General features: G+C 35.2%; 1 protein-coding gene across 2 annotated transcripts; it reads right to left on the bottom strand.

Annotated features, from left to right (window-relative positions):
* Positions 1-3,836: 3,836 nt before the first annotated feature.
* LOC131594606 (BTB/POZ domain-containing protein At1g04390-like) lies at positions 3,837-10,003 on the bottom strand. Of its 2 annotated transcripts, none has more exons than XM_058866782.1 (8): positions 9,758-10,002; positions 9,505-9,643; positions 7,852-8,353; positions 7,602-7,735; positions 7,073-7,521; positions 5,752-6,888; positions 5,149-5,301; positions 3,837-4,605 (listed from the first exon to the last, which is right to left on the bottom strand). In XM_058866782.1, exons 1-8 carry the CDS (start codon positions 9,868-9,870, stop codon positions 4,161-4,163), a joined length of 3,072 nt encoding a protein of 1,023 aa, XP_058722765.1. In that variant the 5' UTR covers positions 9,871-10,002; the 3' UTR covers positions 3,837-4,160. The 2 variants fall into 2 exon arrangements, with proteins under 2 accessions (XP_058722765.1, XP_058722766.1); XM_058866783.1 differs by lacking the exon at positions 3,837-4,605 and adding an exon at positions 5,476-5,596 and having other exon boundaries at positions 5,165-5,301; positions 9,758-10,003.
* Between the last annotated feature and the right edge of the window lie 5,030 nt (positions 10,004-15,033).

Genomic DNA, 15,033 nt, shown 5'->3' with positions numbered 1-15,033 from the left:
GACTGGACCCTGATTCTCAATTTAATCAATTCAACCAACTAGTTTTGTTTGATTTTTGAAACATTGTCTTACCTGCAATAGCAAGACACCTATTAGATCTATAAACATTGCCTTACCTACTATAGCATATTATCGATTAAATCTATAAATAGATATGATATAATGTAATTCTAACCAATCAATATAATTCAAAGTTCTTCCAGAGATACCAGGAGAATCATGACTAGTATTCAAGATTTTAACATGTATCCATTGAGCCTCGCAGTGATCTGGTCGCACCGCCAAACAACTCCGATCTCTGATTTGGTGATCACAACGTCGCCCACTGCAATGCAAGCTACCAACATCGTCCCACACACTCAGAGTTGTTAATCGTGACCGCTATTCTGAGGCGGAAACCCACCATGCGAGAACAAGGGTACCGTTGCGCCATCCAAATCGCAACCACTTTCCCCACTCTACCGGGTCGTGGGTGGGTCGTGGGTCAATCTCGAACTGAGCGATTTCCAATTTTTATATTTTTCTTCCGTGCATTAATGATTTTGATAAGAGGAGAAGATATACAATATCACAGTTTCCGAAAAAGAAAGAAGACGAAGAGGTAGAGGGTAAAAGCTACATATAACTCTAACGATTTTTTCTTCTGTGCATTAACGATTTTGAAAAATAAAAAAAGTAATCAATTTATTCACAACTACGTATAGTTGTAAAAAAAAGCTCAATAGACACTTTAATAGAAGGATATATTTTCAAAATATATCCTAATAAATTATCTAGTGAAAAGGCACAACAGCTACGTCTAGCTACATACATATTGAATATTGCCAACTCACATACAGCCGTAAATAATAACATTAATAATAAAAATAATAATAACATATATCACTATAATTTATTATTATTTTATTCATTAATTTTTTATAAAATTTTTATGGAGTTGTGTAATTCGTTTAGATTATTCATATATTTAGTGTAAAAATAGTCAATTTTAAAAAGTCAACAAAAGATATCCCACTATCCGCTATCCCATTTTTGGGGTTGGCCCGCTTTGTTTTTGCAATTTCGAAAAAAACTCAATGCAAAAAATCATCTCATCTAGATTCAACAAGTTGAATCAGTCTTCAAAGTTCCCAAACTTCATTATTATCTGGTATATTCAAAATTTCCTTCTAAATATGCAACGATTGTAAATTCTAAATCCAATTCCATTTCAAAAGAATTTGAAGTCTGAGTGCAACAGAATCAACTCCTACTTATCTGGCTTCAATCAACAATCTCCAAGGAGATGTTGAGACATGTTTTTTCTTTTCTTTATTATTATTATTATTAATTTATTATTTTTTGAAAAGCAAATGTTGAGACATGTAATAGGTTGCAAAAAATTCATGGCAACTCTGGGATAAAATCCACACTTATTTTTAACATGTCAATGCTAAACTTTGTTAATTGAGGTGTGAACTCAAAACACATGACTAGAAGGCTGCATTGTTTTTGAATTCCTCTTGATATAAAGTAATGCAAAATTTAAAAAAGAGAAGATAAATATAGTGCATATGATATTCTTTAAAGAGATACTAGGTTTATATCTTCAATATCTACATCTATCTATACATGCAAATGATATTTAAAGACACTATATTTCTTAAATCTATAGATTTTCTACCAAGGATCCTCACGATCCTTACAAAGTAATAACAGAATACAGAACTTTAGCAAAATAATGCAACAGTGGAAAATGAAATAGAACAAAGGAACTTACGAATTATTCGTTCTGATACTACCATGTTGAGTTACTCTTACTAACTATTTTAAACATTTCCTATAAGCTGCAATTTTATAACACTGCATTCAATATCAAGGTCTTCCAGACCCTCCCAAAATGGCTCTTCTGGCTTTGCAGACCACAGAACAGCATTGATAATCCACAGTAAATATGTACAAATTAAGATTTTAAAGCATTTTATAATTATCAGTTGGAAATATAAACGTGATCACCATATTCAATAGAACTTAATTATCATTTCTAAAACCAACATACCTTCCAAAGAGTAACATTAACAAGATTTTTCTTCCTTTTTTTTTGACAAGAATTTTCCAGATCAGTATGTCTGTCCATATCAACAATGTAGGCATACCCAAATGTTAAGAATCTGCCATCATGTTAACTGATTAACAATGAATCAGTACTAAATTTTTGAACCATAATAGAGAAGCATTTCATATATAAATAACATATCTCTTAGAATTTGGATTAAAAGTCTAACATAACCTCACAAAAGCGGATTTTGAAGATATCTTTTATTCAAGTGCAGTTAGTTTTCTTAATCTCAAAAAAAGTGAATTTCCATTAAATGAGAGGTATTTTAGGAATGCATCATTCAAAAAAAGTTAAAGTAGTAAAGTTTAAGATTACCAAATATGAATACTTTTTTTGTTTGTATTTGAGACTAGAAGGAGTATTTAAGACTACCAAATTTAAGACTAAGATCCTGTTATACCAATTATAATCTTGGGAAAAATAAGAGGGCATAAGAAATAAAGCAAATAGACAATCTGTCATCTACACCAATAAAATTGTAAGAGTAAAGAGAAAGAGAGGAACCTGTAACAAGAGCTGATGTTTCTTTTTCTGTGAAGTTCAGACTAAGAAATTTAAAACTAGTGAACCTATTTGTTTTTCTACGATCTTAAATAGTGGGCCCAAAAAAATTAATTACATGTATAATTATATAGAATCAAGTCAAGCTCTAACAAAATAAATATAAATAAAGAAACAGACGATCTTTGTATGATTGGATGAACACTCTAAAAGACTACACATTACATCATTTAACCCAAAATTTACATGGACTCAATTTGAAACTTCCATTTATTTAGGATTATTAGTCTATGTTATACAACATATAGAGGTTTTTATTCAATCTTGTCTTCTGTATCAAGTTATTAATATCCTCTTATAATTTCTCTCATTCTTTTACCTATAACTCTTAAATTCAAACAGAGTACGAACTGTTAGGATGAAATGAAGTGCCATATAATATCTCAATAGGCTGCCGCATTGACATCCACATATCCGATTTGATATATATATATATATATATATACACATAGGCTAGTAATTGCATCTCTCTAATTTTTTGACAAATTATTAAAATCGTATCTTATATTTTGTATGTCTAAAATAACTAAGAGATTTACATGCTTTCTGTTATTGAATTGCAGCAGCAATATTGAGTATGTAGTCCATAATTTATTATAAGAGGTTCCCCATGACAGATAATGACAATTTTATCAAAGAAAAAAAATAAGTGGATTGATGTCCTTTATGTGAGCAAAAGGTTCATCAATCTCAGTATCATTGATCTAACCTAAGAGACGACTATCAGTCAATTTAGGTGTAAAATCTCTTAAGCAAAAAGAAAAAAGAAATAGTTCTTGAGCCACGTGACTAGAATAGAATGGATCTTACATCACATTGTCAAGGTACATAACACTGCATTTTAAAGGTTGGGTGTAAAAGCTTGAAACTGAAGAGTTTATAATTGTCATCACGTTGTTAAAGTGCATTTAATTAGTGCCAGTCAATTATTCAATGATTTTAATGTCATTTGTTTAGATATATCAAAGGCACACTTTCAGTTTCAAGTACAACTATTTATGAGAACAGTTATGCTTTTCTGATTGTGTCTACTATCATTGCAGGATGGACGCCGAGTGTGGTCACTCAAGGTTCTTGGGAAACCCATAACTTCATGTGAAGCACTAGAAAAATATACTTTTTTTTACTTAAAACAAGAAAAATATACTTAATTCTAATAATCAACAAAGCATAAAAGTTTCATTTCAAAAATTGTTTTTCATTCTATAATGATTTTTGAGTTTACAACAGTATCTATACATGAACCCAAGCTTTTCTTGCAGGCAACTGACAGGACTTTGCAGAACTACAACATTATAACTCTTAACTAACTGTAACAGTTACCTAACAAGGGTTGCTTTGAAACACTTCATACTCTAGGTCTACTTTAAACTTTCAAACTAAAAAAAATAATTTAGAAATATCTGCATAACTAACATGACGAAAAAACTGTGCAGCTCCTACAAAATTTTACAACACACCTGAATCTCCTGCACTGTGCTTCATCTTGAAGGGTACTACATCACCTAAAGCGTTTTTCACCTTCATGGTTAAGTTCAATAGAAGCAGAATAAATGAAGTGAACTAGTGCTTCATCAAATTCTTCAAGTTCACCAGAATCCCGTAATTGCCTATACGAAGGAGCCATGAGATTTGCAGCAATGTCAACCAACTTCCACAAAGAGAGGTTATAAGCCATTTTAATTATTTTAATGGACAACTGCTTAGAAGAGCCAAGACAAGACATAATCGCATTCCAGCAGGCTTCCTGAATACTTTCCAAAATCCAGAACTCACCAAGCCAACAAAGCTCCACATATTGCTGCAAATGGAATAGCTTTTCTTGATCATCCATGTTAACCCACAAACAACCAGAAGGAGGATTCGGCAGCTCATCAGAGTAAAACCAATGTACTAGTTTAACCAATGCTTCCCAGCTAATATCAACCTTTATGACTTGTGAATGACTGCAAAAGTTAATAACATCTAAGGCAGACCCTCAAAGGAAACAAATATAGATCAAAATGCAAAGGGCCTCTAACATTTAAAGCAAACAAAGAATAAAACGATGGACAATTTCTTATCAAAAATGGAAAATCCTTGCTTCAAAGTTTCAAGGATGTCCTAAAAAAAATCTAGCGTTGAAATACAGTTAACATTTCATGGTTCCAGGTCCTTTTAACCATTAAGTTTGAAATTTAAGACTCGAGAACATGGACTAAAGAGTTTTGAAACAATACTTTATCAGAATATGCCTGTAAAGAGTATATTTGAATCTCGGACCTTAGTCACAATTCAACCACATAACATGTTGCACAGACATTGGGCAGCATAAGATCTAAACACACATGCATGTCTTCTTTTTGACCATGTTTCTCAATTTTCATGTGCTCCAGCTTCAGTAATACACAAAGCTTTTAATTTGAACTTCTAGGTGTCATCTTCAACATTTGTATACCAGAAAAATTGTAAATTACATAAAACTATCAATTGTCTAAATCAATAATCACCTCTCTTGCATTCCTGATCTGAACAAACCCTGTAAATAGTCACAGCCAGACTGCAATATAACTTTGTGAGCATGCAAATGCGGTACTGGGTGAGGACATAAATTACATGTACATCCAACAAACTCATTCGATTTAGGTTCCATTATGACATCACTGAAAACAGAAATGAACAAAATCAGAATTTCTCTCCCAAACTACTTAACAAAAGTTAGCAACAATCATTGTTAACATTTTTCACTGTGTAAAAATCTTTTACTCTCCCAAAATGACAAGCCGATAAATTTCTATAAATATAGAAACTCCAATCAATATGGATTTAAATCTAACCAACAGTTGTTTTGCTATAAACTGTGTAGTACAGTGGCATTAGGTAGCAAATCTCAGCAACAGTTTCCCAGTTAATAGTCCTTTCAGAAAAGTAACTCTCTTTGAAAAATGCGGAATGAACCTAGTAAAATATCAAGGAAGCTACTCAAGTGTATATCATTATATGAAAGGAAATAAATATAGATATAGACATGGGCAGACAAGAAAACATAAAAGTCACGAATCACATGCAACCTCTACATATCTAGAAGAATCTGGTCAAGAAGCAAACCATACAAAAAATAACTTCCAGCTGAATCAGGAGATGAAGTAAGATTAAAGCTGGGGAAAGGTGCGTCCCACTTTGGAGATTGTCTACAAAGCAGTTGCAAGAGAGGTTGTAGATTGCAACGCTTAGCAAGAACTTTGAGCTTCTTTACAGTTTCTTCTTCTGCTGCATGCAAGTGTCCCAAATACACATATTCCAATAATAACAACAACGCTTCATAATCAACATGAGAAGAATAGCGAACTTCTCTCACGGTCTCTCTAACAAAACAATCTGTTATTTCTTTAGAACTCTTACTACTAGATAACACTTGAGAAGGTAGAAGTGATGGACATCGAACAGCAAGAATAACACCATGAACACTCACAGAATCCCCATTTGCTACAATGAGTCGCAAATCTGCATATTCTTCCTTATTAAGAGATTTCCCGATCCTTTTGGAAAATTCATTTGGGAAACCATAAAATCCAAAATAACTTAGAATATAAGAAACATACCATTTCACTCCAGGACTGAAAGAGGTGCTACTACAGATATCATGAAGTTTGTTAACTAATTCAGTGTTAATGTTTGTCACCTCTCTAGTAAATTGCTGAGGATTGTCTGGTAAAAGGCAACACTGATGAAGAAATTCAGCTATGCCCCACAGACCATAAAATAAAAGGATATTGGAACCTTCCCAGCCTCCTTTACCAGTCCAGCAACAAGACCTTTTATGGAATACAGTATGCAAATGAGGAGCAACTTCAGACCTTTCCATATGAACATCATTACTTAAGCATCGTTGGACAAGAAGAACAACAGCCTTTATCCCTCTGCTTTCTATGATACATCTTTGATACTGTGGTAAACTTGTAAGACAAGTTAACCCAATTAAGTTAATAACAAGTTGAAGTTTATCAAATGAACTATAGCTTTTCAAAGATGATAAATAATCTATGGTATGTAGTGAATTTTTCAAGCATGGATCGCCTTTGACCTTTAGTATATCAGATAATACAAATCTAGCATGTGAAGAAATATAATTACATGGAGAATAAATCATCATTAGAACAGCCCTTGATACTGGTTCACTTTGAAAATTATCATCAACGTCATTTTGACATATCCGGCACCATTTTTGAATTGCATCCACAAAAGTGAAGCTGCAGAAAAAAGGAGAAATTTGCCCAGCATCAATGCCATGAAGGTGTAATAAATGTTCAGCTATGAAATTTTAGAAATATAATCAGTGGTAGTAAGAAACTATACCATAGAATACACTATAGTACCAATATATACATACATTTGAAGTCATAAAAAAATGATAATGGAAGAAAAACAACTTACCATGCACACATAATCAGTAAGTTGATGTGGAGTTCACTCTCATGCGTATAACTGTAAGGGTTTGAATTTTCTGAACAATGAATTACAAGCCACCCAAGAATGTTCCACACGTAACTCCTCACAGCAACGTGATAATTAACTTTCAGTCCCTCTTTCACCATGGATATTTGTTTTTCCAATGACAAGACAAGTTCAGTTGATTGATCATGAATATTTTCAATCAGAAGACTAAGGAGGACTTTATCAATTCCTTGTTTCCAAAACCTGATATGATGGTCGCCAGCCCAACGAGTAATTAGAGCCAGCTTACATGCTTCCACTAATACAGAACCATAGTTGTTCTCAATTTTTTTGGAAGACGGACCTGTCTCTCTCATCCCACAAATTATGGCATCAACAAGGGCTTCACCACACAAATCCATCACTTTTAAACAATTTTCTTGGGATCTCTAAGTAGGAAAAAGTAATGTTTGTTAAGTACGATGCTATCTATATTCCGATGTTCATCATATAAAACAATAACTCTTACCAATAGACATTGAGCAAGCCGAAACCCCTCTATCCGAACATCATGAGGGTTTGATTTTCCCATCGCCTGCACAATCATTTGTAGAAATACTTTTCCACCCTCGATGAGTTTTTGCACTACAGAATCACATAAAGCTGGTAACAAAAGTATTAATCTGTTGATCTATATACTTGACAATATAAGGAGGATAACAAGGAAATATTTTTTTGTTTTCTTGAGTGTAAGGTAAGAGAGGGGTGTACTTTAATACCTAAAGATGTGTACAGCTTTAGAAGAACAAGTTTAATGGAACTATCTGTCTTTATATGCATGTTTGCTAAAACTTTCATAAGTTCAACATCATTACAAACAGGGAACCTAGATGAAGACCACCTCAACAGTACTGTACTCAAAAGTGAAGCCATCTCCAGAAAATATTCAATTTTCTTCCCACCACAGTCTTTTATATTTTGAACAATACAAACGGAAATCTCTGTTTCTTTCAGTGCTTCAATAACAGCCTTCTCACTCGTAGCACTCAGATTTGAGATTATCAAATTCAAAGCAGTAGCAGAAGGTATTGCAACTTCTACTTGATGTGAAGATAGCAAGGATGATAGACAATAGACAAGATCCAACAATCGCAATTGCAACTGTTGGCTCGGTAAAACACTAACTAACTTCACAGCCACATTTGATGCCATGCTTAACAAGGGCTCACTTTTGCATTGAAGAATCCATAACAATGCTCCCAAAATATCAGCAGCAGATTCCTGATGAAGTAAAGCACGTACTAAGTAAAGCACGTATTTCAATTCCATTAAATAATAGCATACATCAGCCAAGAAGGCCAATTCATCTATAATAACCCCTTCTCCCTCCCTCTATGTACATTCGTGATTGCTTATTACTCTCACTTTTTTCGAAGACACGTGTGATAGAAGATGTTACACTATCCATAACTGTAGCTTACTAACACACTCGTTTTGCTAACCATGTTATGGTACAAGGTATTTACAGCCGTTTAACAATGACTAATTGTTAGTAGGCCACCAATTAGACACGTATATGTCACACTCAAGCCCAAATTAAATTAGGCACAATTGTAATTAGTAGTATGTATTGTATTTAAATAGAATAAGGGTGACAAATAAGGGATATCAGATTGTCATTTGATGTGGTTTGGGAGAGACTAGGCTCTAATTCCTAGAGGAGTGGTTATTTATGTCAGTTTTTGTATTTGTGTGACAGTTAGTAACAGCTGTAACTTCCATAACTGCCCTATTGGAGTTAATAACTGTCATCTATCAATAAAATGTGCAAAATTCCGTATCACCATTAGTCCTATTTATCTTCATATACTCTAACTTAACATTATATAGTCTGTCCCTAACACTAATCTTCATTGAAAAATCGATTTGGCACGAGTGAGCTAGGGATCGAATCCCTGATCATCTACTTAAGGTGTCTGAGCCTCTTCCCATTCAAATCAACCATATGTTGGTACTAACATACTCCTTCTAAAAGTGAAGTGGGAGTGTATATTAATAGGAGTCTATGTTTGGATATTTCAAAATAAACGAGATAGAGCTGAGTGGAACGTAGCGAATTACGCGGAACAGAAAAAAAATGTCATTCAATTGTGTGAACGTTTCATGATGAAATAGAACAAAATTGTTATTCCACCTAAATTGGAGCGTACAAAAACTAACATAACAGATAGAATGAAATGAAATGGATTCAGTCATGTTCCGCTCCATTCTATCCTCTTTTAATCAATCCAAACAATCGAACATAACCTCATTACATTCAATTTCATTGCATTCCACCATATTCCATCAATCCAAACAAAACATGTATCAATAAATTTACTATTAAGTCACTTATTAGATCTTGTATTTCTCAATAGAAGTGGAAAATGCACCTTAACAATGGAATGACGTATGGCACGTGCATCACCTGCAATAGAATCAAGAAACGCAGAAATTGATCGGAGTACATTTTTCTGCACTTCAATGTTAACGCACTGCCACTTCCATCTATTTGTCTTGTCATCAAAGTATCTGTCAACTTTTTACAAATTAGTAACAAATACATGAATGAACAAACAATAGAATTCAAACAAGATAAGCGTATGAAAGGTTTTGGAAATGTGAAATCGAAAAGGGGAAATTGACCTGGTTCCGAGGTTTAAGGCGTGGAGAAGACGGCGATGGAGGGTGAGGATGTGCGAACTGATGCCGCGATCGTTTTCTTTCTCTTTGGCTGATTTCGTAGTGGAATGAATCATGGTTACGAAGAAATTTGTATGTGAAATTGTGGAGGAGCTAAGCTCAATTCAAGTTCAACTCTCGATATGGTTTAAACACCGCCACAACAAATTTTGCCCGATATGAAGTCAAAACAAAAATGTATTTGGGTTTGAAGTTTGAACCTCTTTTGTTTGTTTGCGTCCAATAAGTTCCAAACTATATTTAATCGCTAAATTTTTAAATTTTGAGTTATTTTAGAATTGGCTTAATTGCAACTTTGGTCCCTCTATTTTGTATTTTTCTCGATTTTAGTCCCCTCATTTTTAAAACCACGATTTTGGTTCCCCTTTTGAATTTTCTATTGAAAAAGATACATGAATAGGGACTAATTTTGCAGAAAAAGGCAAAATAGAGGGACGAAAATTGCACAGAAAACTTAAAAAGGGGACTAAAATAGTGATTTTTAAAATAGGGGGATCAAAATCAAGAAAAAGACAAAATAGGGGGACTAAAGTTGCAATTAAGCCTTTAGAATTTGTAAAAATAGAGATTGAATTGGATTTTTAGGTGTAAGAATGATTGAATAGAGTAAGAAATAAGGTTTAACTATAATGGAGGTCCTGTTTCAAATGTAAAATGGACGACCAATCCATTAAAAAGGGATTTTGAACCCTCTGCAATAGTGACCAGGCGCCATGGTTGCATTTTGGAGGTTTCAGAATCTTTTGTAGATGCATCTACGGAAGAGTGGAACGTTGGGTCATTCCGTAGATGCACCTACGGAAAAAACTTATTTTTTCAAATGTAAGACACTTCCATAGATGCCTCTACGGAAGGTTCCGTGCTGATTTCTTTCTTTCTTTTTCTTGTTATAACTACCTAGTAACTTACTCGATTTTATTAAATCACAATGCAGACATTATGGCTGACCATCCAGATAGAGTTATACATGGGAGGACTGCAAAGCATGTTCCGTGCGGCGTGAACGGATGCGTGTAGTATCACAAATGGCGGATGGAGCTGCCGTTTCAGCTGAAGTACCTGCTACAGCCGATGTAAATGCTACACTCGTTCCAGTCGGGCCGTCTCTATCCGTTCTAGTTGACGGGTATATTCTGTCCATTCCAGTTATGAGGAATACTCCATATATTACTGCATCACGGAGGCCTCGTGATGACGCGGAGGGTTCCTCATAGATGTCTGCCGCCCGCAGACGTCGACGGGGCAGTTCTTCTACAGTTGTGTCTATGCCTGTGACTGATGTTGTGGGATTTTCGGTGACATCTGCTGAGCTACGTGAGGGTGATCCGGTGCTGGAACCAGTCTGGTACCCGGGGCGCTATAGATGCGTCCCTACTAACAGGGTATGTAGATCATTCGACTAGGCATATCTGGGAGAGGGAGGTAAATTTTCTTTGTTTATTACTTTTTTTATTCAATTTATGACTTTGCTTGAAGATAACAATGTTTTTTTTTTTTGAAAATTTCAGGAGAGGGATCTCTAGAGGTTCTACAATCACGTCGATTGCTGCTCGTGTGCAGCCTGACGAGCTGTGGTTCTAGGATGCACTTGTAGCTTCTAGTATGAGGGACCTTTGCACGACCGACTTCTAGACGATTCATAACACGACGCCGATGGCATTTGCGAAGAGGTGACATCCAGAGACCTCGTCCTTTCATCTTCTTCACGGCGAGATCACTATTACTCTGGACGACATTGCATGCCTCCTGCATCGACCTATAAGGGGTACCCTCCTTAGTAACGGTAGGCTGACGAAGGAGGAAGCGATTGAGATGCTGATAGAGGAGCTGGGGGTTGATCCTAATGATGCGTTTGAGGAGGTGGAGAGAATCCGCGGGGCGCACATGAGGTTTCACACCTTGCAAAAAATATATGATGCGGAGCTTTCAGCGGCACATCAGGCAGCTGGTGACGAGGCAGATGCTGATATACACAGAGAGCGTGTGCTGAGATGTTACTTGCTATATTTGATAGACACTCAACTCTTTGTGGACACGAGATCAACCAACATCGACGTCATTTACCTGGCGTACTTATCAAATATTGCACGTGTCCGTGAGTACAACTAGGGAGCGGCTACACTGACCTACACCTACCACCGACTAGGAGAGGGATGCCTGGGGAAGGCGAGGACTGTGGCTGGCAGCTGTACCCTCTTAGTGGTAACAAACTTTTGTCCTTCTACATTTTCTCAAAATTTATTATATATTTGTGATAGTATGTTTGATCACCGTGCTTTTTTTCAGGGTTGGATACTACACCACTTCCCTGATATTATTGGCTAGAGAGAGGTGACAGGTTACACTAAGGACATGATGCGTGCTAGAGCCTACGCCCCTTCAGAGGGAACCAGGTGTCGGATCCTTACAAGCGCTGTCTTGATCGCATGGCTTCAAAGGACATCCACTACGACTTCTACACTGATCACCGTGAGACGGTTCCGTTTGATGAGATCGTACTATTTTCTGGATGGTTGGCTTCCAGTTCGACCATCATTGTCTGTTATCTTCTAGAACACGTCATGCATCAATTCGACTACCAGTAGACCATACCTCGCCACCCTTCTGACTCCACTCCCATCGCCATGACCCGTCGGCAGCTAGATGAGGTCTTTGCAGACTAGGAGCACCACTTAGTTCCTTTGAGGCTCGAGTTACTACATCAGGGAGGGACTAGAGCTGCGTCGACGGGTACATCACCCGGTACTATAGATTGTCGCACCCATCCCAACGCACCTGGATCACCGCCCAGACCAGCCCACGAGGAGATTTTGCGGGCTCATCAGGTTCAGATGGACCACACTCAGGATGTTCTTCCTTAGGGTCGTGAGATAGTTGACATGGCGCGAGCAGGCATTGCCGATGGTTTCTTCCCTGAGGAGTCTGCTGGCTTGCGTCTTGTGGAGGGTAAAATTAGGATGACAGAGAAGACATCTTTGTACCGTAGAAACCGTTCCAAGACAAGTGGGGCACTCGACGGTAGAGGCAGAGTAGCCAGCAGACGGCGCGGTGGAAGTGGAAGCGAGGTCAGAGGCAACAGAGAGGCGCATGATGATGTATGTCACACACAATAGTGATGCCGACAGATTTATTTCATATATGTATTTTAATTTCATTTTTGCACGAGGTTTTGATATATGTAATCGACATTATTAACCGACGATTTATACTATGTTTATTTTTGATGTACTATTTACTTATTGCCTTTAAATTGCATTACTTTGATTGAATGGAATTGAATTTTTCATTGTTGTTATAAAAATTGAGTTTTGGAGTGAAATTTATGTGATTTATAAAAATAGCAGACTATTCCGTAGGTGCATCCATGGAACACTCTATTTTAATACGTTCCGTAGACGCACCTACGAAAATAAACAAATTATTTTTTAAAAAAAAATCTACGGAAGCAGAGGGTATGATTGAAATTTCGTCAGGTGGCTAAGAGATTCAAAGGGTATGTTGAAATATTCTCTTTTTTTTCTTTGAACAATAAATTCTTAAAGAGATTAAAAGAATAATTATTTTTGTTTAACATATGAGAAATTCTCATTTTTTATAATTTTATATAAATAATGTATATATTATAAATCACATTATTTTTTAAAAAATAATCTAGAATAACTTTAGAGTTCATTGTTTTTTTTTCCAATTAATATCAAATAGCAAACAAAATTATATTGAAGTAGAAATTTGGAGAGTTTTGAAGGCTTATATAAATTCTTCGATTGTAATTTATGTCATTATAATGAAAATTGAAATTACATTAATATAAATATTTATTTATTATTCTATATTAAATTTTTTTTTTCAAAAATATTAAATATTTCTCTATCTCTTTGAAGTCTTTTTTAGAAGTATTTCAATTTGAGGTAAGGTAAGTATTCCAATGTGGAACGTGTGATCAATGATGTAAAATGAAGGAGTTCTTCTAGTTTTGTGGTACAAATCTTAGATGCGGTGGAGCGGAAACATATATGCAATGCAAGGTTAACATTTAATACTTAAATTAGTAAAGTCAAAGAGATGTAACTTTGCAATATTGGATGAATATATATATATATATATATATTATGACACGTGACATAACTTATATATAATGAGCAGTTGAAATCGCTCCCATTTGGCCTTGTGAGAGGTGCGAGAGGCTGTCTGATTTATATCTGACAAATGATGATGAGCAACTAGGCCAAATCTAGTACACAACCTTGTGACGAGGGTTTATACTCATTATCCTTCTTTTTTATTTGTCGGTAGTGAAGCAAGAACAGACCAAGCTGCCCACCAGACCGGTCTGGAGTTCAAAAATGAAGTCTCGACGTCATGCGTGAACCTGAAAACATTATATATGATTTTCACTTTTGTTGGCAACAGTGGCTTGAACAATACCTTCAACGAGATGAACTCCTCATATGTTTGGGGTGTGCTTTCTCCAAAAATGGACAAGAGAGTGTGTGTAACACTCCGAAATTTTATTATTTATTAATTTATTTAATCAAATTATTGGCGTTTTATTTAATTATTTAGTATGTAGTATGTGTTGTAATTACATAAATGGTGATTTTATATGTGTATGAGGTATGTGGTTGGGTGTAGTGAGAATAGGGGTGAGTTGGTAGAATGATTAAAATTATTAGAAATAACTATATTTAATAGTTATTTCTTTTCAATAATAAAATAGAGTGGTAGAGAAGAATTAGAGATAATTATTTTAATAGTTATTTTTAATTATTAAAATAAAATAGGAGAAGATAATGATGTTTTGGGAAATATTGAGTTATTAGATCAAATAATAAAATAAAAAGTAAAGGTAAAAAGGGTAATGTGGGAATTAAAGGAGTAAGTGGGGGTAAAATAGGGAGAACTAAAATAAAGGATTAGACTTTGTGTTAAAAACATAAAATTGAGAGAGAGTTGGTTACTGATATGTAGAATTGAGAGGAATTGATAAAGAGGCAAATGAGTCAACCTAGGGCTTGAGGTAGAAGAAGGTCACCGTTGTTATAGAGCTTGCTTTGCTAGAAAATCAGGTAAGGTGAGAAATGGCTTACAATATGTGTGTATTGCATGATGGGGTAGAGAAGAGAGGTCCTTACTCTCGTTAGGGATTCATGATCTTATTCTATGAATTTATACTGAGTGGAAAAATTGGTAATTGATTGATGTTGTGTTTTGTTTTTCAT

Source organism: Vicia villosa, linkage group LG4 (assembly GCF_029867415.1).
Source record: "Vicia villosa cultivar HV-30 ecotype Madison, WI linkage group LG4, Vvil1.0, whole genome shotgun sequence".
NCBI classification, from domain to species: domain Eukaryota; kingdom Viridiplantae; phylum Streptophyta; class Magnoliopsida; order Fabales; family Fabaceae; genus Vicia; species Vicia villosa.
The sequence above is the reverse complement of the archived record's forward strand: the minus strand, read 5'-3'. Positions and strand labels throughout refer to the sequence as shown.